Raw genomic sequence first — 27,688 nt, 5'->3', positions numbered from 1 at the left:
CCGAAATTGTGAAAAGAAAACTCTACGTAATTATGAAAACTTGTAAATGTTTTTAATGGCCTCTGACCATTGTTAGTAGTGTAATTGATTGAAATAATTATAACCTGAAGCCATGCCGCAAATTGAGATATGCTAATATGAGAGCTATGATTGGCTAATGGATCCGTAAAAGCACAGCCTCCAGTCACGATGACCACCCCACTGACGAAGTCCATGACGAAACGCGTAGGGGCGTGACCATCGTGACGTTTATCCTGAAACTCCTGGCAGAGAGCAGACGCGAGCGGTGTAACATCTCCCCTGGAACTCTGAGAGACGCCGGCTGTCCGGAAAACCAGGAGGTCCCGTGGAAGCCGTCTGAAGCGGTGACTATTGCTTGTGGAATGCAGTATTGCCAGTGAGAATTGTGTATATATATCTAGTGGTATTCAGCCCACTGCTGAGGTCAAACTCAGTACGAGTCCTTTTTAATGAGCGTATTTTTAACTTTGTTTTTTAAAAATAAAAAAAACTTTATTGCACTATTGGGCGCCCCCCTCTATCTCTCCATTTCTTCTAGATTCTTGGTGCTTGGGATAAGCACATAACAGAAGGGGAGCGACGGTCCAATAAAATATTTAAAGGACAAGTGCAGAATAAAATTAACTTTTAGTGCCTGGGAGCTAACCAACACCAGCACAAAAGCCCAGATATTCGGGCGTAGCTCTGCAAGTGTCAGCGCTCCTTTACCACCAACAAACCATTGGACATATATATATATCTATATCTATATCTATAGATATAGATATATATATATATATATATATATATATATATATATATATATATATATATATATATATATATATATATAAAGAACAAAGAGTACCCAAATGTCCGCGCCCAAATAAAGAATAGCAGCAACTCTGAGAGTCCCCCGTTAGCTGAGACCCAAAACAGATAGAAATACAAAACAGGAACAGAGTGCGCTTAAAGGTGAAAGTACACAACTTTTTTTTACACAATATAAAAATTTAATAAAAGCCCACAACACGGCTTATAGAAAATACAGTGATGGTATATTCATATATAAGAATCAATATGACAAAATCTGTGATATTTCAGTACAACAGCAGGCCCAACGCGTTTCGTCAACCACGTGACTTCATCAGGGGCATTAGGTGACTTGATTATCAAAGCTGCAGTTGCTCTTCTTGCAGTGTCTCAAATTGACTGAGCACAAATAATTTAAGTGGATAATGATATTACACCAACTGACAGAGCTCTTGTCAGTTCTCTGTGGTACACTTTTCAAAAATCCCACTCTATTACAGATGTCAGCAAATACAATTCATTCAAGAATCCAATAGATCAGGGTAACTGGAAGCTTGCTACACTGTTTCCAAAACAGCCGAGGGGTGTTTTGGAAACAGTGTAGCAAGCTTCCAGTTACCCTGATCTATTGGATTCTTGAATGAATTGTATTTGCTGACATCTGTAATAGAGTGGGATTTTTAAAAAGTGTACCACAGAGAACTGACAAGAGCTCTGTCAGTTGGTGTAATATCATTATCCACTTAAATTATTTGTGCTCAGTCAATTTGAGACACTGCAAGAAGAGCAACTGCAGCTTTGATAATCAAGTCACCTAATGCCCCTGATGAAGTCACGTGATTTACGAAACGCGTTGGGCCTGCTGTTGTACTGAAATATCACAGATTTTGTCATATTGATTCTTATATATGAATATACCATCACTGTATTTTCTATAAGCCGTGTTGTGGGCTTTTATTAAATTTTTATATTGTGTAAAAAAAAGTTGTGTACTTTCACCTTTAAGCGCACTCTGTTCCTGTTTTGTATATATATATATATATATATATATATATATATTGTAGATATAGATCGCCCTCACACTCAGGTAAATAACAGCAGTGGGGTGCATGCGAAGGGGTCCAGAGGTGACTCCGTACTCCAATTTATATCTGCTTTCGGTACTTATGTAATATCTGTGCTCCCGTTTTTCTTATGAGGCTGCGTCCCCTCGCGGGGCTCGCTGCGCTCGCCACGCTTCGGGCACGGTGGCTCGCTGCGCTCGCCACACTATATAAAATCAACTCCGTGCGTAGTTGGATAGTAGGGGTATGAAAAAATGGGGTGCATTTAACATGGGAGCCCAGATAATACATAAGTACCCTGCTTTCTCATATAGAGACGCAAGCACTCGCCACTTTATCAAAGACAAGATTTTTGATAAAAACGTTTGGGTTTTATTTTTCAACAGTGTCGCAGAGTCTACTTCCAAGGTCACCAAGCTCCAACGTTTCAGTCCTTGAAATATTGGACCTTTATCAAGGAGCAGTTTAGGTGAGTGAAACAAAGTAAAAGAAGGTTCTGGTGCAGCGCATGCAAACCAGCCAGGTGCAGGAATGCACGCCACGCTATATAAAATCAACTCCATGCGTAGGTGGATAGTGGGGGTATGAAATCACACATTGGTTACTATACAATTAAAAATCTGGTCTTTACAATGAAAAATCGCATTGCATGAATTGTATGCCACTATAATGCATGCAATGCGATGCAATGCAATGCGATGCAATGCAATGCAATGAAAAAATCGGGCACCCAGATGTTACACAAGTACCCAAATTTCTCCATTTCTTAATTTTGCAGTTTTGCGTGTGACCAGAATAAGGTCCCTTGTGTGTGTGTGTGTGTGTGTGTGTGTGCATGTTGGTGAAGGGGTTAGGTAAAACCCCACACAGTTATAGCTTTTTCACTAGCTGCTATTGTGCATCCGTTATCCAAAATTCTCCTGGTCCCGAGCATTTTGGATAGGGGATACTCAACCTGTAACAGTAAATAACTCAAAACCACCTGAATCTCAGGTATATTAATTATACTACTATCTTCATTGGTGCGAATTATACTACTATCTCCATTGGTTCGTTATATAAAAGCAAAAAATAGATACATACAGAATTTCTTGGATTGTTTCACTCTTTGGCAACATTTCTTATTCTAAAAGTTAAATACAGTATTATGAATAAAAATGTAAGGTCCTCAGGCATTGTGCAAATTTGACTTTGAAAAACAATTTTTTAAAGTAAAGACAAAACTTTATACTCCTACAGAATATTCAAAGTATTTTCACAAAACAAACCTGCTGCCTAGTTTACTGCATACCGAGCATTCATTTCTTATGTGCAATCAAATGTACACATGAGCGCATGCAGAAGTCCAAAGCACTACTGTCACTATTAAAGGGTGTGAAGCAGACTTTCAGAATAGAAGTTGAATATCTGATTTCAGTGCCTTAACACCAGCTTGACGGGTTAAAAAATGTCTTACCCGTAGAGCACGTGCTATCCTAGGTAAACTGCCATTTATGGGTAAATGTGCCATATCAGTATACAAGATACCAAGACTTAAGAATTTAAATATAATGGAAAAAACAATGCCTAAAATTCAACAGCATAATACACACCTGTGTTTTGTTTTCCATATAATAATACATAGTTACATAGTAGGTAAGGCTGAATAAAGACTTGCGTCCATCTACTGTAGTTCAACCTAGTTGTGCTAATTCAACCTAGTTTGTAATTAAATTGAGTTACTACATTGCACCTATGTTTCTTATAAGTTCCCCTGGATGTTTTTAGCCAATAAGTGTTTGTCCAACCTTGTTTTGAACTAATTTATTATTGAAGCTGACACCACCTCCCCAGGAAGAGAGTTCCAGAGTTTCACTGCTCTGACTGTAAAGAAATTTCTTCTTCCAACTGTACAATTTTTTTTTTCTTCTAATCTATACTTGATACTATACTTGCCCCCACCTCCTTGATTCCTTTCTCGTAGCGAACAGGGTCTGTGATAGTTCCTTGTACTGTCCCCTGATATATTTGTACATGTTTAGCATGTCGCCCCTCAGCCTTCTCTTTTCTAATTAAAATAGTCCCAATTTCAATAATCTCTCCTCATAGGATAAATCTTCTATTGCCCTTATAAACTTTGTTGCCCTTCTTTGGATTTTTTCAAGTTCTGAGATGTCCTTTTTATAGTGTGGAACTGCATTCCATATTCGAGGTGAGGTCTAACCAAAGATTTATATAGAGGCATAATCACGATTGAGTCTCTAGTTTCCATGCCCCTTTTTATGCATGCAAGACTTTTGTTGGCCATTTTTACTGCTCCATTACATTGGGCACTAAATCCCAAGTTACTATCTATTAGGACTCCTAGATCCTTTTCGAGTACTGACTTACCCAGTACCACACCGTTAAGATTATAGTTTGCACACTGGTTGTGTCTCCCAAGGTGCATGACCTTACATTTGTCCACATTGAACTTCATCTTCCATTTTTTAGCCCATTCCTCAAGATTTGCAAGGTCCCTTTGAAGCGCGGTTACATCTTCCGTTGATTTAAAAGCTTTACTGATAATAATAATAAGGCCCACAACCCTTAGGAACAATAATGTGAACTATTGAATATGTCAAGTTGTCCAGAAACCTGTTTTGAAAATATATGTTAATGGCTGAAATGTTGACAGAAATATTTGTATCTAGCAAAATAAAGTAACAATTCAGGCACAGTGTTATAAAATCTTTAATTCGCTATTTTAAAAAAAAACTACAGATACAACATTGATTATGCAGCACCCGATAGTCCAGCACATATTTTAATCCGAACAAATCAGGCACGGAGGGGATTAAGGCTGCGGGACAGAGTTAGACTGCAGGTGAGGGGAGTCAGGCTGCGAGAGGTTAAGTTGCTCCAGGGCAGGCACAGTTAGTGGAAGGTTTGGTTTAGGCAGTGAGGGGGCATGAGGTGTATGTATCACCGATAAACCTCCAAAAAATAATAGAAAATTTGGCACAGTGCTGGAAAAAAGACAAACTAGTAAATGGGCTCCATAGGTCAAAATGTGTGACTCCTATATAATATACAAAGCATTCTGTGGTTGTTACACAGCAATTTGCATATACACATTAGTGCTCTTCATCACTGTGTACACAACTTTATAAAACATATACAAAATAAAAAGTTTTGTATTTAATACCTCCCATTTTTATGTTACTTGTTTTATTTCATTTACATACTGTACAGTAATACTTATCTTTGGCAAACTTTAATTGACTACCAGTATGTTTGTACCTACTAATTACAATATGGTTTTTCTTTAAAGGGTAAAGCTATTAATTAGAGACCAGTGCAGCTTTCCTTCTTACTGCTGTAATCATTAAATTGATTTTTCCAGTCCATCATGTAATTGTTCCAGCGATGGAATTCAGCCTTCCACTGTTGTTCTACTTCATCAATACTTCCTGGGAAGAAAAAAAATTACAATGGGTATATTAATCTAAATTTAAAGTTATGTGTTTACATTAATTGAAAAAGAATGAGCGTTAGTGGTAGAGTTTTCAAGAAATGCAGCAACACTGGATGGTCAAGTAAATTGTCACGTCTGTTATGTCTTCCTTCTTTTTAGAAACTTGTTACAATTTACTGATGTAGAACACAGTCATTTTCTTACACACTGCTACTGAAATGGGCATTTGTGCTATTGCACATATTTTACAGTAGTCATTTGCCCTTGATCTGACATATTCTTTGCACCCACAAGATATGGGCTGAACCAATGCCATACTAGTTGTGGCAGATTGAGGGTGGTATTCAACCCGGGATTCCATCTGTCAGAACTGTCAGGGCCGTTTCGACAGAAACCCGACAGTTGGAATTCAATGTTCTGGCTTTCAAGTGTCAAAAAATGCGCATGTCAGCAAAAAGGGTCGTGGATTGTCGAAAAATTGACATAAATTCAACAATCCGTGGCAGTTTCTGACAAAACAGATCCATCTTGTTTCAACCTTTTGCAGTCCAATTTTTTTTTGCAATTCAAACAGTCTGGTTTAAATGTTTAAATGACTTGTCTTTTTTTAATTCAAAAATGATAATAATACATTGAATGTTGAATGATGTTAATGTTCTTATTTTACAGTGGCTCACCACTGGATCTGAATCTAGTGCTAGGGCTGTTGAGCCTGACTAGACGTTGGACTTGAAAGGGTTATGGGCCCTACACACATGCCGATGTGTGCAGGGCTACCTAGCTATGCTAGGTCGGGCTGTGCTGCGCCGCTATAGCATAGCACACAGAGCTGACAGCCCACACACAGAGCGAGCTGTCAGCTCTGTGTGCTAAGCGAGCAGACAGCGCCAGTGTTCTCCGGTGGGAGAACACTGCCGATGCCGAGATTGATGGACACTGTCCATCAATCTCAGCCAGCGATAAAGACGCGCGGGGACGCGCACGGCTGCCGATACAGCCTCCCACACATACACCGATGTGAGGGCATTTGCTAAGCGACTTTGCCAAACTAAGCAAAATCGCTTAGAAAATGCCTTAATATCGGCATGTGTGTAGGCCGTATTAAAGTCGGATCTGTTTTGTTGGAATCTTCTTACTTTGCTGTCGGAAATAATAGCATTGAATAGGCAGCTGCTGCTATTTCCCCAGCGGAAATAGTGGCCAAGATTGAATACCTCCCTAACTATTTTAAGCAAAATGAGAAAAACATTATAATTTTACAATCCATTTGGTAGTTTCCATTTAAATTATTCTGTGTAGAGTAGTTATGGTTAGGCTATATAGCTTATGTTTCAGTGTGTTTTTCTTGCAAGAGTTTATTCAGAAGTCTATAGCATACCGGTAGTATCAGTTACAGTAGTGTTCATTCTAGCACCCGCCATATTTGAAAACCCAGGCAGTTACTCTTCCCTGCCTGGGGTGTCGCTGTCTGCTGTAGTGCTTCTAGCACAGTGTGGTCTGTATATCAGCACTGATATGCAAACCAGACCAGTGCTAGAAACACCAGAGCAGACAGTGACACCCCAGGCAGGGAAGAGGAACTGCATGGGTTTTCAAATATAGCGGGTGCTAGAATGAACACTAAGTTACAGATAAAAGTATCTACCTTTAATTAATCGGAAAAGATCCTATTCTATCACTGCATCAGCTACCCTAATTTTGGTCTCTTATGCTGTTATATTATAATTATAGTAAATACTCAATACCAATAAATCATGTTAAACTCAACATGAACCATTACCTGCTGATGTCATTCTTTCTTCTAAAAAAAGTTCCAAACCATCAATAATTTCTAACACTTTCTATAATGGATTACCTCCAGTGGAAATGTATCCTGTATTCCAGGGGTGGGCAATAAGCGGCCCTCCAGCTGTTGATGATCTGCACATACCAGCATGACTTGCCTTAGTTTTTGTATTTAGCCATGCTGTAACTGATGCAAGGTATGCTGGAATGTGCAGTTTATCAACAGCTGGAGGGTCTCTTATTGCCCACCCCTGCTGTATTCTCATTATACTACCCTATTTATTGAAAGACAATCAAACCTCAATCTTTAATATCCACCCAGTCACCCAATCCTGTCATCTCTGCTTATAACCTTTTAAACTGACACCATTTGTCAAGATATCTCTTCTCATAAGATCCATTTCCCCAAACTCATTGTCTTCACACTGCCCTTCACACTCTCATGGGAAGATGTGAAAAGCCCGGTTAAGTAATAGAATGGTGGTAAAGCAGTGAACAAGTGGAAAGTGATAATGCAGCAGCCAATCAACTCATTTTTCAAACATTGCTGATTGGCTGGGTCATTATAACCTTCCACTCTAACACTGATTTATCACTTTACCAGGCATTTTACATCTACCCCTCAGTTCTTTCCCATCTCGTACTAAAGACAAGTTTTTCTATCCTCTTTTGCTTTAACTCGTCCTTTTGATCCAGTTCTATTCTCAGTGATGAACTGGGGCATGAAGACCCATTGGGGAATACTGTAGTAGAAGCTTATGCTTAAGAGTGCGGTTAGGCTCCAGAGAGGGTGTGCCCATTCAACACAGAAGCTTTTCTAAAGAATACAATGTGTATCCAATAAATAGTTCCTCCATCTCACATATAAAAATCTATGGAAGGATTTGTTATATTCTAGAAATTGTAAAGAATGTTGCATCAGATGACATCACCATGGTAGCCATCGACCATGTCTTGTGATGTCTGCAGACCATGATCAGTGGTTTGCTAACATCCACATTGGCCACCGCTCAAATACCGCAGCATATCAATCATGCAACAGCTAAGAGAGGATGCCAGCGATAAATCACAATACCCATTCTGCACATGCGCAGACCCACAAACATCCGATTTGTACGTAAACTATTACGTTTTTTTTACAAAGCCAAATCAGGTCCACGGTGGCGAATAATTAACAACACCAAAATGTCAATTGTCTCAACAGTATTGAATAGTGTCAAACCAGCGGAAACATTTTTACGATACAGCAACCTGTGTGACATTCTCAAACTTAGGTAAATTATTTGGTTGATCAATTATCAAATTTGATGGGTTTTGTATCAAATTGACAAATCTGTTTGAGAAATAATAATAAGCCTACTGTAGCATCTCTAGCTGTCAGCAAGGACAGAATAATCTTGAAGAGACAACAACAGAGAGCTGAACAGCATGACACAAATAAGGAAAATAAAACAAAAGTAGAAATATGAAAGAGGAAGCTGTCATAAAATCTAGTAAATATCATTATTTGATCTTTTATTCATAATTATCTTTATTTGAATTTATTAACTTTAAAACAAAACTTTCATAATAAAGCTAAAAAAGACAATCTAGAACGCATTAGGTGTAGCAAATGTGTATGTTTGGGGCTTTTATCATTTTCTGAATCTTTTCTGAATCTCTGTAGACATCTAATGTAATAACACCTGTGACAATAAAAACATAAACATCATTAAACATATGTCTTCATACATAATTGATTTTGGTTAATCACTTCATGGAAATTCAATCCAATGTAACACTGTAATTCCATTGAGGAATTCACATCCTGAAAGGCAGTAGAAGGACACGCAGTGTGATATATTATTGCCACCTGTTTACTTTCTTAGTGATAAGGTCACACAAATCAAATCATAAGTCATGCATCTTATTAACACTGACCTCATCAATCTTCGTGAAATCTCTACCTTAGACAGAAATGAGCCTGGTGCTAATAAAGGAAGATACGTGTGTTCTTTTGTACCTCTAATTAAAATAAACTGCCCTTGTATGCAGTTTAATGTGAAACTTTAAAAGTGCAATGTTATTTAAAGAATAGTAAGCCGGCAGATCAACACAAAGATTTTACAATTGAAATAAATTATGTAAAATCAGCGGCATCCCTGTGGTGATACCAAGTTTGGGAAAATTTGCTTTATTGTGTGCCTGGGAAAAGGGGCGTGGTCTGATGAGGTTTAGGCTTGCGTTAAGTGGTGTGTGTCACGGCCTGGACTGTCTGTGTTCCCGGCACTGACCTGGGTGCGCCAGTGGAGGGCGCAGGGAACTGGAAGCGAGGAGGCTTGAGGTAGCTGGAGCTCATACACGTAGACAGGAGGGAGATGAACTGCCGGGGACACAGAGGATTGGCTGAGACCTAAAGCAGAGGCGCGGGGTCTAAGCCGACAGTGGTATTCACCAGGGACCCCCGCAAGGGGATATGGACTTCGCTGCAACTGCCGACCAGGTCGCGGCCCTCTGCCCAGGTTCCCCTGTGGCTTTGGCAGAGTTGAGGCACAAGAGTCTTTAAACGGGGTACTTAAACCATCGATGGTGGTCGATGGCACTGAATGCTATACAGCAACACAGAGGGTACTTGAGAGATGAGAGATGCGGCCTGGAAGCCAAGGATGACACGAGGGTAACACAGGAGGGCGCTGGAGACACTGGAGACACTGGGGACACTGGGGCGGCTAGGGAGCCGATACTTGAGATCACTGGGGATCGCTGGAGCGGCTAGGGAGCCGGTACTTGAGATCACTGCGGATCGCTGGAGCGGCTAGGGAGCCGGTACTTGAGATCACTGGGGATCGCTGGAGCGGCTAGGGAGCCGGTACTGGGGATCACTGGGGATCACTGAAGCGGCCTGAGAGCCGAGGGGAGACGGGCACGGAACCCACGGATAACCGGACACTGAGCAAGTAACCTGGGCTGCACGAGAAGACAGGATCACACGGTAGATGGAAACACGTGGAGACTTCTGGCAGGAGTGGAATGACCAGGACGCTGAGAGTAACACAGGTGACAGCGGACTCAGGAAACCGGACCTCTGGAGCACGTGGGGAGTCTTGACAGGAGCTTAACGCTGGAGAACTCACAGGTAAACTGACGAGTTGTTCAAGACAAGGAGGAGACTGTGAGCTGGGTTTTTATCCCTCCAGGTGATTAGGGAATCAGACGCAGGTGATGGAATCAGCCGCAGCAGCAGCACACAGACCAGGAAGTAAGTTGGAGCTTACCTGGATCATGTGACCCGCAGCTTGATCAGGGAATACACCTGGAGCTCACAGTGATGCAGGGGCGACTTGGAAACAAAAGACATCACGCCAGGGATTGCCGACTGTGCCGGCAGCCGACCTACGGAGGACACTACCCCAGCGTGCCGGTAAGGGGCGCATGCGAGCAGTGCGAGAACCGGGGTTCATGACAGTACCCCCCCCCTTTTAGGGTGGGCACCGAACACCCTTTGGGCTTACTCGGATTGTCTTTATGAAAAACGGGGAGCATGCACATCTGCAGCATTGATCCAGCTTCTTTCTTCCGGGCCATAGCCCTTCCAATCGATGAGGTATTGGATGTTTACATATCTTTTGCGAGAATCCACCACCTTATCAACCTCGAATTCAACACCTCGATGGGTATAAACTCTGGGGAGCTCAGGAGTAGCACTTTGGAACCGGTTGAGAACGAGAGGTCGCAATAAGGATATGTGGAAGGAATTTGGGATTTTCAGGTAAGGTGGTAACTTTAGCTTATAAGCTACCGGGTTGATCCTTCGGATCACAGGGAATGGCCCAATGAATTGGGGGGGCGAATTTCATGGACGGGACTCGTAGGCGAAGGTTTCGAGTGGAGAGCCATACTTTGTCACCAAGTTTTAACTGAGGAACTGCTCTTCTTTTACGGTCAGCAAAGAATTTTTATCTTTTTGAGGCTTTCTTGAGAGAAACATGCACATTTTTCCAAACTTGTGAAAAATGCTTGAGTGTGGAAGATGCGGCAGGCACTTCCAAGGCTGGTAAAGGCTCAAAGATGGGTGGTCGAGGGTGTTGACCGTAAACTACGTAGAAAGGAGAGTAGCCAGTAGCTGTGTGGTATCTGAAGTTGTGAGCAAATTCAGCCCAAGGCAGCAGACTGACCCAGTTGTCTTGTGACGAGGAGACATACAGGCGGAGGAATGCTTCCAGATCTTGGTTAACTCTCTCTGTTTGCCCATTAGACTGCGGGTGGTACGCTGTGGAAAAGTTCAATTTTACCTTCAGGGCAGAACAGAGAGCTCTCCAGAAGCGGGCTACAAATTGCACTCCACGATCGGAGACAATATCTGCAGGGAGTCCATGAATTCGAAAGATATGTTGAATGAAGATCTGGGCGAGCTTGGGAGCAGAGGGCAGGCCAGTCAATGGGATGAAGTGTGCCATTTTGGAGAACCGGTCTACCACCACCCAGATGGTATTACATTCTTGAGACTTAGGGAGTTCAGAAATAAAGTCCATGGAAATGTGCGTCCAGGGACGCATGGGAGTGGGCAACGGAAGGAGAGCACCTGCAGGAGACTGACGATGGACTTTATGCTGGGCACAGGTAGGACATGAGGCCACGAAATCCTGGACATCCTTTTTCATGTGAGGCCACCAATATGATCGGCGAAGAATTTCCAGGGTTTTGTGAACGCCTGGGTGACCGGAGAAAGGCGAGGCATGAGCCCAAGATAAGACTTTGGGCTGGAGTTCTGGTAGAACCAGCATCTTTCCTCGAGGTGGCACGGGTGACACATGAGTGGCGGCAAAGGCCGTAGGACTGATGATAGGACGCTGTTCTTGCAGCACTGTGTCATCTTCCATAGAGCGGGACAGTGCATCGGCTTTTGCATTCTGGGACCCAGGACGATAGAAAATTTTAAAACTGAATCGTGAGAAGAATAAGGACCAACGAGCTTGGCGGGAATTAAGACACTGGGCTGTCTGGACGTACAGTAAGTTCTTGTGATCTGTGAAGATGGACACGGGAAACTTGGCCCCTTCTAACAGATAACGCCATTCTTCCAGTGCAAGTTTAATTGCCAACAACTCTTGATCGCCAATGGAGTAATTTTTCTCGGCAGGGAGGAATTTCCGGGAGAAAAACCCACAGGGGTGCTGTTTGCCATCGTCTGTAACTTGAGAGAGCACAGCACCAACACCCACGTTCGAGGCGTCGACTTCCAATAGAAAGGGTTTGTCTGTATCTGGCTGCCGGAGGATGGGGGCAGATATGAAGGCTTGTTTAGCAGGTGGAATGCGGACAAGGCTTCTTCGGACCAGATAGCTGGATTGGCACCTTTTTGGGTGAGAGCTGTGATGGGAGCGATGAGGGTGGAGAATCCTTTGACAAATTTTCTGTAGTAATTGGCAAAGCCAATAAAACGCTGGACTGCTTTGAGAGTGGTTGGTTGGGACCAACTATTGATGGCTTCGAGTTTTGCGGGATCCATTCGCAACTCTGAGCCAGACACGATATACCCTAGGAAGGGTATCTGGGGGACTTCGAATGTGCACTTGGAGAGTTTACCGTACAATTTATTAGCACGTAAACGGGACAGCACTTCTTTGACTTGAGAACGATGAGACTGGAGATCTGAAGAAAAAATCAAAATATCGTCGAGGTAAACAACAAGATATTTATATAGGACATCTCTAAAAATTTCATTGACGAATTCTTGAAAGACGGCAGGTGCATTACTGAGACCGAAGGGCATCACTAGATACTCGTAATGCCCATCTCTAGTGTTGAAGGCAGTCTTCCATTCGTCGCCTTGGCGAATTCTGATCAGATTGTACGCCCCTCTGAGGTCAAGCTTGGTAAAAATTTTTGCACCTTTGATACGATCAAATAACTCAGTGATCAAGGGAAGAGGATAACTGTTCTTGATGGTTATCTCATTGAGACCTCTATAATCTATGCATGGGCGTAACCCTCCATCTTTTTTTTTCACGAAAAAGAATCCTGCACCAGCAGGGGAGGTAGAGGGTCGGATGAAACCTTTCTGGAGGTTTTCTTGGATATACTCAGACATCGCTTTGGTCTCAGGGATTGACAGAGGATAAGTACGCCCCTTAGGAGGGGACTTCCCAGGGAAGAGATCGATGGGACAATCCCACCGGCGGTGTGGAGACAGAACATCAGCGGCTTGTTCACTGAATACATCACTGAATGCATGATACACTGAGGGAAGACCCTGAAGGCTTTGGACTGTGGAAGATCGGACCGGAGTTACTTCAGTCAAGCAATGTTTCTGGCAATATTCGCTCCATTCCACAATTTGGAGAGATCTCCAATCGATACGGGGGTTGTGGAGTTGTAGCCATGGTAGCCCTAACACAAGGTCATAAGAGGATTTAGGAATGACCAGGAAGTCCATACATTCTTGATGAAGTACACCTACATGGAATGAGACAGGAACTGTCCGATACACAATATCGCTTCCGGGGATCCTGCTTCCATCCACCGCTGTTAGGAAGTGAGGCTGGGAAAGAGGCAGAATTGGAATTTTACACTTCTTTACCAGCTCGGCTGAGATAAAGTTCCCTGCAGCCCCGGAGTCTGCCAGGGCTGAGACTTGCAGGGTACCCACAGGGGACACAAGGGCAACAGGTAGAATCAAGTCAGTGGTGGGAGGAGTTTTACTGAGACAACCTAACCTGACTCCCCCACTGCAGGTTAGGACGTGGCGTTTCCCGGACGCTCGGGGCAGGACCCAATGAAGTGACCGGGGGCGGCACAGTAAATACATAATTTTTCTTTCTGCCTCCTGGACCGTTCTTCTGTAGATAACCTAGATCTACCTATTTGCATAGGTTCTTCTGTAATGGTTGTCGCAGGACGGTGCTGAGGCGGAGGCGGAACTCGGGGAACTACTTTCTTTAATTTTTCTAGACCTCGCTCCCTTAGGCGCAGGTCTATTTTGACACATAAGGAAATTAATTCTTCAAGCTGCTCAGGGAGATCTCGGGTGGCAAGCTCATCTTTGATGCGTTCTGAGACGCCCAACCAGAAGGCGGCTGTTAACGCCTCATTGTTCCATTTGAGCTCGGAGGCAAGAGTCTGGAATTGAACCACGAATTGGCCCATGGAGCGAGAGCCCTGTTTGAGGCGGAGAATTTCTGTAGAGGCTGATGCAGGCCTTCCTGGCTCATCGAATATCCGTCGGAAGAGAGAGACGAATCTGTCATAATCGGTGAGAATTGGATCAGATCTTTCCCAGAGGGGTGATATCCAATCTAGGGCAGAACCAGTCAGCAGGGAAACAATATATGCTATCTTGGTCCTGGCAGTCGGAAAGTTCTGTGGTAGAAGCTCAAATTGGATGTCACATTGGTTTAGAAAGCCTCTACAGCCTTTGGGATTGCCATCATATTTATTAGGAGTAGGCAGCTGAAGACGAGGAATATATGCTGGGGCATGAGTGGCAGGCTGATTAGATACCGGTGGCGGAGGTGGCCGGAGAGACTGCTGGAGGGAATCCAGACGAGTGGACACATCCTGGAGGTATGTAATCACCTGCTGCTGCGTCGCTTCTTGCGTTTCTATATGCGAGGTGACATCTTGAAGAGCCGCTGGCCCCACACTATGGTCGCGTGCCGAGTCCATCGGTCTTGAACAATCTGTCACGGCCTGGACTGTCTGTGTTCCCGGCACTGACCTGGGTGCGCCAGTGGAGGGCGCAGGGAACTGGAAGCGAGGAGGCTTGAGGTAGCTGGAGCTCATACACGTAGACAGGAGGGAGATGAACTGCCGGGGACACAGAGGATTGGCTGAGACCTAAAGCAGAGGCGCGGGGTCTAAGCCGACAGTGGTATTCACCAGGGACCCCCGCAAGGGGATATGGACTTCGCTGCAACTGCCGACCAGGTCGCGGCCCTCTGCCCAGGTTCCCCTGTGGCTTTGGCAGAGTTGAGGCACAAGAGTCTTTAAACGGGGTACTTAAACCATCGATGGTGGTCGTTGGCACTGAATGCTATACAGCAACACAGAGGGTACTTGAGAGATGAGAGATGCGGCCTGGAAGCCAAGGATGACATGAGGGTAACACAGGAGGGCGCTGGAGACACTGGAGACACTGGGGACACTGGGGCGGCTAGGGAGCCGATACTTGAGATCACTGGGGATCGCTGGAGCGGCTAGGGAGCCGGTACTTGAGATCACTGCGGATCGCTGGAGCCGCTAGGGAGCCGGTACTTGAGATCACTGGGGATCGCTGGAGCAGCTAGGGAGCCGGTACTGGGGATCACTGGGGATCACTGAAGCGGCCTGAGAGCCGAGGGGAGACGGGCACGGAACCCATGGATAACCGGACACTGAGCAAGTAACCTGGGCTGCACGAGAAGACAGGATCACACGGTAGATGGAAACACGTGGAGACTTCTGGCAGGAGTGGAATGACCAGGACGCTGAGAGTAACACAGGTGACAGCGGACTCAGGAAACCGGACCTCTGGAGCACGTGGGGAGTCTTGACAGGAGCTTAACGCTGGAGAACTCACAGGTAAACTGACGAGTTGTTCAAGACAAGGAGGAGACTGTGAGCTGGGTTTTTATCCCTCCAGGTGATTAGGGAATCAGACGCAGGTGATGGAATCAGCCGCAGCAGCAGCACACAGACCAGGAAGTAAGTTGGAGCTTACCTGGATCATGTGACCCGCAGCTTGATCAGGGAATACACCTGGAGCTCACAGTGATGCAGGGGCGACTTGGAAACAAAAGACATCACGCCAGGGATTGCCGACTGTGCCGGCAGCCGACCTACGGAGGACACTACCCCAGCGTGCCGGTAAGGGGCGCATGCGAGCAGTGCGAGAACCGGGGTTCATGACAGTGTGGCCTTTCAGCCCACACCTTAATTTTCTTTAGTCCAGGTGTCCGGGGCTGCTGGCCTATCTTTGGAGAATAGTCTGTGTGCAATCAGCAGAAGGGTAACACCTAAATGCAGGCCACACCTGCATAGTGACTTAATTGCCTAAAATGTCTAAATGTTTGTTACTCATTTTGCACTCTAAGCCACATACTATACAGCATTGACATTCAAGTTCTTTTCTTTCTTTTATTTTCATATCTGCATTTATTATATCTATCTTGCATGTTTCTATTTGACGTATGTCCTGTTTCTGCAGGGTTCGGCACTCTGAGGCGTCATGGCACCTTAGAATCCAACAATGATAATTATAATGATAAAATTATTATTATTGGGAAAAATTATTCTGCAGCGAATTATTTAATTGTAATTAAAGTATATTAGATAATCTCTGCCATTTTGTAAAACCACCCTCGAGTGCTTTGGTTCAGATTTGGATTTCTTGAAAATTGATTTTCAAAAAAATTGCTTCAACCAATCAATAACATTTATTTCTAGTCAGTTTTTACCATACTCTTCTATGTGTGAAATGGCACCTAAAATCCCAAATGAGGGATTTGAAAACCATCCAAAACCCAAGATTCTAATTTTTAAATCTGAATTCTGGACTGAGGGAATCTCCAAATTGGGACTCTGTTCATTTTGTTATCCTTAAAGGGATCTTAGATGGGAATCGGTTTGACCTGACTACCCTAAATTTGGATAACTTTGGATTTAGAAAAATATGGACCCATACATCCATACTGTGTTCTAGACACTTGAAAACATTATTGCCTGAGAGCTGCAGGCATCAATATAATGTTGAATTATTCCCATTTATAGTACTTTATCACATTAATAGTACCAGTACAGTGTGTAATATTGAAATTTATTATTATTATTATTATTATTATTATTATTATTATTATTATTACATGACTTGATATGGGCCTCTCACTCATTTATAGATGGATGGGGAATGTTTTCATATTCGTATCATGAAATATCTGTTTATGATTGACCAATAAAATACAGTTTTGTTGACCGGTGCGGTCCTATATTCCTGCTGTGTTTCTTTGATGAATTTGTCTATCTGTTTTGCTGCAGCAAAGTACAGTAAGTGCCTAAACCAAACAAGAAATGATAAGATTGCACTTTGTTTATATGTTGTTTTGAGGTTATTTTACATGGAATTGAAAATGAAATTTGTTTTGAAATGATTTCAGTTGACACATGAATGTGTGAGCGATAAGAGCAATGTAGTCTTTAGAGGAAATATAAATGTCTTTCTGCTTGGTGGGCAAAACATAAATAGCATAATTAGTCACATTGTGGTTTGGGGGTCACCTTTCTGTTCACACAACTGGAATGCATCTACAGTGCTCTCATCACTTCCACCTTAACCTTTGCATATGGAGTACTCGGGTATTAGTTAGAAAATTCCGAAAGGAGATGGAGTTATTGGATTAAAGAAAGCAATATAAGAAAGGTTAAAAAATGGAAATGTTCATATTAAGAAGCATTTCACTGTAATAGAATGGGCTGAACATTTTCTTGTTTTCTCCTTTGCTACAGTAGACAGTATACTCCATGTTTAGATTACCTAACTATGGGCCTGATTCATATTTGTAAAGCAAAACAGCATACAACTGGGCAGACCATGCTGCGCTGCAGGTGGGCAGACTTGCAGAGAGTTAGATTTGAGTAGATTATTTTTTTCTGTGCAGGGCACATATTGGCTGATTTACATGTACAGTAGCCTGCTCATGTTATCCAGTTTTATTTTTACACTGCAATTTAGGTAACAGTTTGAACACACCCCACCCAAATCTAACTCTCCGCACATGATATATCTGCCCCATCTGCAGGTAACAAGGTTTCCCCAAGTTGATTGCTTTTCTACCTTACTTATAAACATGAAACAGGCCAATTGGGAGAAATTCACTAAAATAGGAGTTTTATTTCAAATGGGATGTTACTGTGGGCAACCAATCAAATACTATGTATTATCTTATAGAAGGTGCTAAATAAGTAGATTTTGATTGGTTACCCATAACAACATCACATGTGAAATAAAACTCCCATGTTGGTATATTGTCCTCATTGACCTGTAACAAGGGTTTGGTTACACTGCACTTTACACACAATCCAACACCACCTTATTGTCATTAGCTTACACATGCAAGGTAAATTGGTAGAGAGTGTATTGAATACGATTGATTCACAAACACAACCTTTTAGTATATAAAAGTCTGGTAAAGTGCATATTAACAATCAGAAATTATAGGCATATAACTATATATAAAAAAAGTAACTTCTATATTTAAACCTTTTAATATAGGTGTTAATGTTTTATATCAAAGATCCCGTTTAACTAATCTATTTTAGTTCAAGTGCAAAAAATATATATATTTTTTTTAATGTTGATGGTTATTTTTATACAGAGCTAGGCAATTTCAAAGTACATGTTAAATTTCAATCTACTTATAAAACAATATTTTAATGTTTCTTAAAATTACAAAATTAGCTGAGCTTTTAAAAAGGATAACTCTAAATAAACAGCTCTGACAGTGTTCTCTATCTCTTAATGGTATCCCATTAGTGAAACTCATAATTATTTTTCTTTTCTTTTTTTTCTTTTACCTGTTATTCGCATGATTTTGGGATAAAACTTGTTCCAGAATCTGCACTGCTTGGCACGCATTTTCCGATCTGTCTTAAAGTCTTCTGTATCTAACATAAGGTAATGTTGTTCATCGAGTGTGAAAGCTGGCCATCTGTTTTCCTGAGACCGTGCCCCATTTGGATTGCTAAATGAGAGATATGTGAACATAACCACTGTTATTACATAGTGTTCTCTTATTTTGTATTATGCTTTTTTATATCAGCAATTCTTCAGTTACTCATCCACATTCAAAACACACAACCAATGCTGGTAGTATCACTCAGAATTAAAGGCTGAGAACATCTCACTGTTTTGTCGGCTTTATCAGTACACCATGCCGGCTTCTGTGCTATGCTCTGTGCTTTAGTTTCCAAGCTTAAAACTACAGATAGAGAAAACTGTGCTGGTTCAGTTCTAAAATAAAATCTACCTTTGCTTAAAGGAATGAATGGCAAATAAAACGTATTGGTTTACAATAAGAGGAAGACGTAAGCATTACAATTTAGTTGCATACTACCAACTAAAATGCCTTGAACTTTTGGGCATGAATATAATGGTATTTTTTTTTTTTTTTTTTTTAAAGTCAACGTTTCAGTGCTCTTTTTATTGGCACTATCGTCAGGATGCAAATATAAAAGTGAGACAAACTTAAATAGCATTACAGGTGATCAGGAGGAGGGAGCAGCAGACGACGCCTGCCAATCGTTTGGACCTGACGTCAGCTGACCACCCACTCCACATTGTGCATATATCACACCAATAAAGATTGCAAAAGATACAAGAAAAATACAAGAAAAATACAAAAAGTAGAACCAATAGAAAAATTTAAAATAGCTAGACATTATGATAGAAGTATAATGCTACCAATAGAGCAATACAATACAAAGTGTACGTTATCTGATCAACAAATAGCAGTAAAATGCATAATTTTGTATCATAATCAGAAAGCAACAAATGACAGATATTCATTGAGACCTCTTGGCGAGATCACATCTAATCTGTATATCCACTCTGCTTCTTCTATATTATCATGAATATAATGGTAAAATAAAAACAATGTCATGCATCATATAAAATTCTGTAAATGAATTTCTGTTTTCTCTGTGCATCCACAAAGTATACCATAATCTGCTATGTTTCATTCAGCCTTCACCATGCCTATATCTCACTTTAACATTGGAGTTTGAATTGGATTTGGACTGATTTGAAAAGAACTCTTCACCATCTGGGTCCAATAATAAATATGTGGAGGCCTATTTGCTATCCTTAACTTAAAACTTAGTACTCGCCCCATTCATTAAACAGGTAATGATTTTCATTGAAATCTATTGATTATTAATCATCTCAAAGTGGAAATTGATCCCCATACACTAGAATGGGTGACTTCTTTTTTCTCATTTTAATCCAACTCTGAAAATACATAATTTTGGACACCATGTTCAAGTAGCATCTATTCTAAATGCCCATGGGAAGGAGGCCGAGTTGCGCAGAAAGATACCTTAAAAGCCCTCTGTCCCTTTTCTGCTTCCTCTGCTGGCCATTGTAAGCTTTGTGCATGAATCCCACTTCATGCTTGCACAGTATTACTGCTGAGCCAGACTCAACAATACTAATGGGGTGATTCAGGTTGGTTTTCAAAAGCAAACTCCTTCTTTAATGGACAACCCCATGTGCACTGCAGGTGGGGCTGATGTAACATGTGCAGAGAGAGTTACATTTGGATGAATCACCCCCTACCGAAGTAGATTGTGGAAACAGTGGATCTTTGTATTCCACATTGCTCCGGTGGTTAAGTAGCCACTGCTGTTACTCACAGCAAGTTGGATACTAAATTAGCACTGTTGATTGGCAGTGTTAAATGTTTAATGTTTTATGTGATGCCTTCTTATTGGAAAGAGCAGGGCAGAGAGCTGCCTGAAGATGGCATTCATTTTTGCAGTCAAATTCAAAACTAATTTAGCATGAATTTGCAGTCTGACCAATAATCCAATTTATGCACAGCATTAGCATTGTGTATGCATGCAAACATATTGCAAATAAATATCTGTATGCACAGCATTTGCATAACAGTCACAGTTTTGTAAACAGGAAGCCAATGTTTATGGTGTTTATGGGTGTGTCTGTGAAAATGCAGGTGTTCCCAGGCATTTTGGAGTTGGTCTCTGATATCAGCAATGACCACATCCAGCCTGTTTATTTAGCAGATTAGTGGAAGACTTAGACTTACTGGAATAAACTGTTACATTTTTGGGATTTTGCAAATGGATCTAAATGCATCGTTATTTGTGGTGCAACTGCAATTTTGCAGTGGGTGCTTATTCTTTTTTTCTGGGCGGTGGCCTTTTAAAATTAGAGATCCATGCTGAATTAGGACTCTTACATATATGTATATTTTTTAGAGTTTAATGTACTTTGCTGCACAGTACATGCATTTTGACTCTTTTACTCTGCACTAATAATCTGCGTGCAGCCATATTTTTTCCTGTTTACACTTTTCTTTTTTCTTTATAGTATTTTATATTACAACCATTTTCCAAAAAATACTTTTCGCATCCACATGCCAATTGCTCTGTCAGCAACAAGTAATACTGTATCTATCCTACTCCTGGTACATGCCCAGTCTACTCAGAAGTAGGGATGTGCAGATCCGGCACATCCCTACTTCTGGCACATTTCGGCTAGAGGATGGCCAGCTACATAGTGAAATCATTTATACCTAAACACCATAGTTCTAACAAAGGTGTGATTCCGCAACATAACTTCTCAACAGAAGAATGTACAAGGACGTAGATGCCCACTTTCAGCAGAAAACCCCATTGGTACAGCCTTAGTTACCACAATTGAAACTTGGACTAGTGCTATGCCTAATTCAAACCCGGTCTCAGGGCAAATTTGTTCTCAATATGGACAAAACCCTGTGCACTGCAGGTGGAGCAAATTTAACATGTGTTAAGAGCGTTATATATGAGTGGGGTGTGTTCAATCTGAAATCTAAGTTGCAGTGTAAGAATAACGCAGCCGATATTTACCCTGCACAAAAACAAAATACTGTAACTCACTCAAATCTAACTCTTTCTGCACATGTTACATTTGCCCCACCTGCAGTGCAGCATGTTTTTTCCAATTTTAACAACAAATATGCCATGTGATCAGGACTGAATTGGACCCTACGAACACCTGTGTCTGTGTACACAGCTGCTTTCACTGACACGCCCTTGACACTTCCATAAAGACCATTAACTAGACCAGGGCTGGGCAACACCGGCACTCCAGATGCTAATGAACTACATATCCCAGGATGCCTTGCATCAGTTTCAGCATGGCCACATAGCAAAACTAATGCAAAGCATCCTGGGATGTGTAGTTCATTAACATCTGCAGGAGCTGGTGTTGCGCAGCCCTGAACTAGACCATTGTTTGTGTGCATTTCTACTGACCGTCCAGCCCATCAAATGTCCACAGTATTTTTGGTAATTTTATTTGTACTCTCAGTGTAAACATGCACCATAGGTGATTTTAGAAACTTCCATGCACGTACAGTTACAATATCATCACTTAACAATGTAAGCATTTGCATTGTGTGCTGATCTGAATGAGCCATAAAGCTCAGATTTTTATGACATTATATCATGGTAATTACAAGATCCTCGTGCATTAGTATAAAGTTGTGCTCTCTGCTTGCATAAAGCACAGTGAACTTTGATATTTAAACGTGTCATACTGGATAGAAACAATATAATGGCAGTGTCCTAAAATAAAACAAAATGTAAGCCCATGGAATATTGTATGCTGGCGAAAGTGATCCACTGTTAACCACTGAACATGATGGAGTAGTGATTAATGAGCACAGAATCGGAGCCCAAAGTCACTTAGCATAATCGTACTGAACTTCTAGTTTGCCAGTGAAAGATCAAGGACTTTAGAGGACTAAAACATAGGGGCTCATATATCAGCGGCGAGTGATAAAACTTATTATGAATGATAAAACTCGCTGGGTATGATTGATGGTGCTCCACCCAGTCAGCTCCTAATGGTCATGTGTTTATCTCTGATCTGTAATGTGATTAAAAAATGACAGCTAAAAGCTGATTGGGTGGTGCAACATTCACTATACGCAACAAGTTTTATTATTCACAACAATTTTTATCAGTCACTCATTGATAAATGGGACCCAGACACTATTCTGTATGTTAATAACAATAACCTATGATGGCATGGGCAAGAACTGTGCATCATCTGGAAGTACAATGAATGTCAGCCTGATCATGTCCCTACTTGCAGCACTAATTGTAACTTCACTCCATAAAATGTTCTGATAAATGCTTAGAATGGCTTTAGACTCAGTGTAAACAAGGTGATCCCACAATCCCAGTGTTGTACGGAGAACACCAAAATTATCCACTGACAATGAGCAACATATAATGGAAGGGACTTGTTTAGTTAATAAGTGATAACAAAAAAGTAAACATTAATAATAATAGTAATAAAGCTCCGTGCTGAGCGAGATGCTTAAGCACAGATCAATGCACCCATGATGTATGCTGAGCAGAGTTTTTCTAAGCAAAACAATGTGATCTGCATGTACTGTCTGTTTATGTGGGCGATGGCGATGCATGGGACCGCCCATTGCTATTACTATGGGGCATACACAAGGAGCGATCAGTGCTTCATTTCTAAGCGATCTAGGCTGATTGCTTTGAAATGGGGCTTAAATCGCCTCCTGTGTATGCCACATAACATCATTTTAATAATATTATTAAAGCCCCAGAGCCTGATGGAAGATGCCTACACAGAGGCATAACCAGAACTTTGTGGGCCCCAAAGCAAAATATGGAAAGGGTCCCTGTGGTACAGCTTTGTGAGAGACACCTCTTACCACTGTTATTAATTGTATGCCTCATAGCAGTGCCCTAGCTAGTTTTTTTTAACCATATTGGTGCCCTTGCTAATATTATTCCACCTAGTAGTGCCCTAGTGCATTTTATGGATGATGCTAGTTTACATGATGTTACATTGTTACATTGTCACATTATGACATACTTGGTTCCTACTGTAGTTCATAATATGCTACATTACAGTGTGGGCCTAATTCTGGTTCACTTACAAAGCAAATTTTCTCTCTAATGGACAAAACCATTTGCACTGCAGATGAGGCAGATGTAACAGACACAGAGTTAAATTTTGGGAATTTTTTGTTCTATGCAGAGTAAATACTGGCTGATTTATTTTTGCACTGCAATTAAGAATATAGTTTGAAGTAAAAGCTCATCCAATTCTAACAGAGCATTTTTACTTCAAACGTTTTACATCTGCCACCCTGCAGTGCACATTAGAGAGAGAATTTGATTTTGCGATTGAACCAGAATCAAGCCCTGCATCCGTTCATACTTTGCCACATTTGACCACCCACCAGTTCAAATTTTGCAATTTTACTGTGCCCCAGTTCATATTATGTCACCTTATAGTGCCTTCATTTCATATTGTGCCACATTAAAGTGCCCCAGTTATTATTATGTAACATTATACACATTACAATGAGCAGATAGATTATTCCACATTACAGTGCCCTCCAGTTCAAATTGTGCTACATTACTGTGGCCGTTTTCCATTATAGCATCTTCTACACACACATATATCACTGAAAATCTAATGTCATTTAATTTAGGCTGTACATTGCTGAACAATGGATCAGAGCCAATTGTTTAATAGGCAGATTTAGGAAATTAGTATACAACTTTTGAAACTGAGTCCAGGCCCCCTAAAGTCCATGGGCCAAGTAAAAGGGGCCATTCAGTATTTGCATAACCCAATAGATTTAAACCTGGTAAATGGTTGGTGGTATATAACAAGTACTGTAAGCTTTAATATAGTGATAAATGTGCAGAATTATCTACTGTAATAAAATAATTATAAGATGCCTACAAGGAACTTAGGGGCAGATTTATTAAGCTCGGTGAAGTGATAAAGTGTCTAGTTTTTATCACCGGCCAGCCAGCTCCTAACTGTGAAGTTACAGTCTTGGTTTGAAAAATGACAGGTAGGAGCTAATTGGCCGGTGATAAAAAACAGACACTTTATCACTTTACCGAGCCTAATCAATCTACCCCACAGTCTGAAATAGACTTCTCCACTATATCTCTTTTGAATATTTGATACAACTCCCCCAGGGAATGTATGCACTCGGCAGATAAGAAGATAAGAGGGAGGAGCAGATACTAACTACCCAAGCCCAGGCTTTCTGCAGGGGACTAGGCCTGGGTAAGCTGAAAAGCTGAAAAGCTGCCTGTTCAGCCGCTGGCAACCCCTGTTCAGCTGCGGGCACACCCTGTGCAGCACGCATAATATATATTCTATTGAAAAATGTTTAGGGTTCATGGTCACATCTCTCTAGGGGCCTTATTCTGGTCGGTGAGGCCGGATCCGATTATGCGGCCAGGACCGTGCGTGCGAATCCCCGCCTTCCATACGGATCGCCAACTCCGTCCGTACGCGGTAAGAAGCTGGCCGAACGGACCGCACGTGTATTTTACACGGAATACGCCTCTTCCATCTAAGGGAACCTCCCCCATCATTCGATGGTCGCAGACCATCGAATGCAGGACCGAGTGCTCCACCAGCTCCCGCAACCTCAGACCACACGGACATTTTTCCATGCAAAAGCAGGGATCTGGGCGGGCAGCTGACATCCGGCGATGTCATATGTCCTCCCCCTACACGTGCGTCACGGCCGCATTACCATACGTACGCCCAGCGTTTGCATGGGAACGCCCATGAAACGCGGGGCGTATAAATATGGTAATGAGCCCAAATAGCCCTTCACGCCCCTCTCCACCCCCTGTTCGGAGTGTTCACATATCATGCGGGATTTGGCCGTACGCTCCGCTCGCACATGCGCAGAGACGCCTCTGCACATGCGCAGACACAAAACATCGGCGGCCCGAACGCCGGCGGATATATCCGCACCAACCAGAATAAGGGCCTAGATGTGGCCACTTAATGTACCTGGTGTCTCTATGGCCATGGGTTAAGACAGCAAGGCACTCTGAAGTAAATACTGTATCCGATTGCTGCTTCTCCTCTATTTGAGCACTACTTTGGGAATAATTTGTGGCTGTATGCATAGAAGTCAAGGTATAGTACAAGCAAAGACAGGTGTTTTTTGGATTCATGCAGATGGTAATAATTCTGAGAATGAAATAGAGGAAGCAAACATTATCATTGTCACTTTTTCTTTCTTTTTGAACATTCAATTTTGTTAATGAGGACATTATTGTATTTACAGTAATTTTAAACTTCCCATTATTGATTTTTAATAACCAAGTTGCATTCAAATATAAAAAAAAGATAGACACAATTCTTCCATGAACCAAGCACAATAACTAACACCACTTTACAATTCAGTTAATGCCAGCACCTTTTATTGAACTTGTCTGGGTATAACTGAGAGAATAAATTACCTTTACAGGGATAATGGCTTTATTAATCAATTTATTCTACCATGGAAAATTTCCAGAATAGTGCAACCCTTTTCTGGCATAGAATAATCATTGAAACAAAAACAGCTCACTAGCTTTGTATGCTGCAAATTCATCTGCTATGCCTGTCAAACAGATAATAAGGGAGAGGTGAGAAAATACTTAACTGCCAAGAACATAAAGTTACAGTAAATAATCATGCCTAAATGTAAATACTGTACTTTTAGGCATGACCATACAATACTATATGTATAAATGCACTTTTCTGGATATGAAACATGCAGTACTGTAGTATGTTCACTACTACTCAACAAATCTAGGTGGCACATTGACCAGAGCCACTATGACCAGTACTGTACCCCAATACTTTGTAAGGGGTGTGACCAATTCTGTTAGTATGGCCACACCCTGTTGTGCATATCCGGTTCACATGGAGGTGCTATGCTGCTGCCTCATTGGCTGGTCATGCACAGGTAGTCCCCAGCCCATCATATCCTTGTCTGATTGAGGGGGAAGACCTGCAGTGCATACAAAGTAACACACTGTAAAATAGATACCGCCTTACTAGGGGTCAACATTAGAATTGTGAAACAGCTTTGTGGAGTTGTAGGTAAGACTAAAGGTGCCTACACACGGGGCAATATGATCGCTGGCAATATATTGCTAGCAATATATTGCTCAGAAATCATATTGCTCAGTGTCCCGTTTTCATCTGCGACCAGAGATGGTCACAGATGAAAATGTCACACTGCCGGGAGAAGAGGCAGTGGAAGTCGCTGGTGGGAGGAGCATGCTCCTCCGACCAACGACCATTCAGGGGCTGAAAACGGGAGCGTGCACCCGGCGATTTATCGCTGGTGCACACTCCAATCACTGGCAATATGGTCGCTCAGCGTCCATATTCCCAGCGATTTCAGCCCCTATCGCCCCCGTGTGTACGCTGCTTTAGTGATGAACAAAATTTAAAAACTGTTGAGATTTTATTGGCTATAGCATCTGAGATGTCCTCACCATCATGGTATTGCAGATACCATTCAAATCTATTCTAAACTTTAGAAATGTTCTTGCAGTATTTTACTTTTAAATAGTTAAAAACCCATCAAAATGACGGCTTCTGCGATGTACTTTCACTTTAAACTGTGAAAGTTTTTAGCCCACAATCCCTCTACCCCACCCCCAGTCCCTATCTGCTCCATACTGCAATTTCTGTCTTCACAGCTCTCTCTCTCTCTCTATTCAGCATGTTCAAAACAGATCAGTCTCCCTTAAAAATTGCTTTTTCTTTCTGTTATGACATATTTTAGCACATAAAGGATTTGGTCCAAAAATGGAAGGAGAAAAGAAGACTCTTTTTGTGGGGCACTCTCGAAATGTGTATGTTGTTATATATAATAAAATGTAACTTTTATTAGAAATGTGTTTAAGAAAGGATATATATTGGACGGTACAGGTCAAAAGTGAACCAAACTGTTTACCAGTCTAAGCACTGAGCTTTGAAATATATTAGCTGTGCGCTGGAAGTTTGATTATAAAGTGAGGTTTCCAGTTTGCAGTGAGCTTGTGAATA

General features: G+C 41.8%; 1 protein-coding gene across 1 annotated transcript in view; it reads right to left on the bottom strand.

The window, feature by feature from the left end:
• Positions 1 to 4,577: 4,577 nt before the first annotated feature.
• The window catches only part of BCHE (butyrylcholinesterase), a 58,543-nt gene continuing 35,432 nt past the window's right edge, over positions 4,578 to 27,688 (bottom strand). Inside the window, exons 3-4 of the mRNA XM_083177835.1 lie at positions 18,625 to 18,791; positions 4,578 to 5,308 (exon numbers count right to left, since the gene is read on the bottom strand). Coding sequence (XP_083033961.1) covers positions 5,184 to 5,308; positions 18,625 to 18,791 — 292 coding nt within the window. The 3' untranslated portion in view covers positions 4,578 to 5,183. The remainder of the gene's footprint in view (positions 5,309 to 18,624; positions 18,792 to 27,688) is intronic.

Source organism: Crinia signifera, chromosome 3, assembly GCF_055691185.1.
Source record: "Crinia signifera chromosome 3, ASM5569118v1, whole genome shotgun sequence".
In the NCBI taxonomy this organism is placed as follows: domain Eukaryota; kingdom Metazoa; phylum Chordata; class Amphibia; order Anura; family Myobatrachidae; genus Crinia; species Crinia signifera.
The sequence above is the reverse complement of the archived record's forward strand: the minus strand, read 5'-3'. Positions and strand labels throughout refer to the sequence as shown.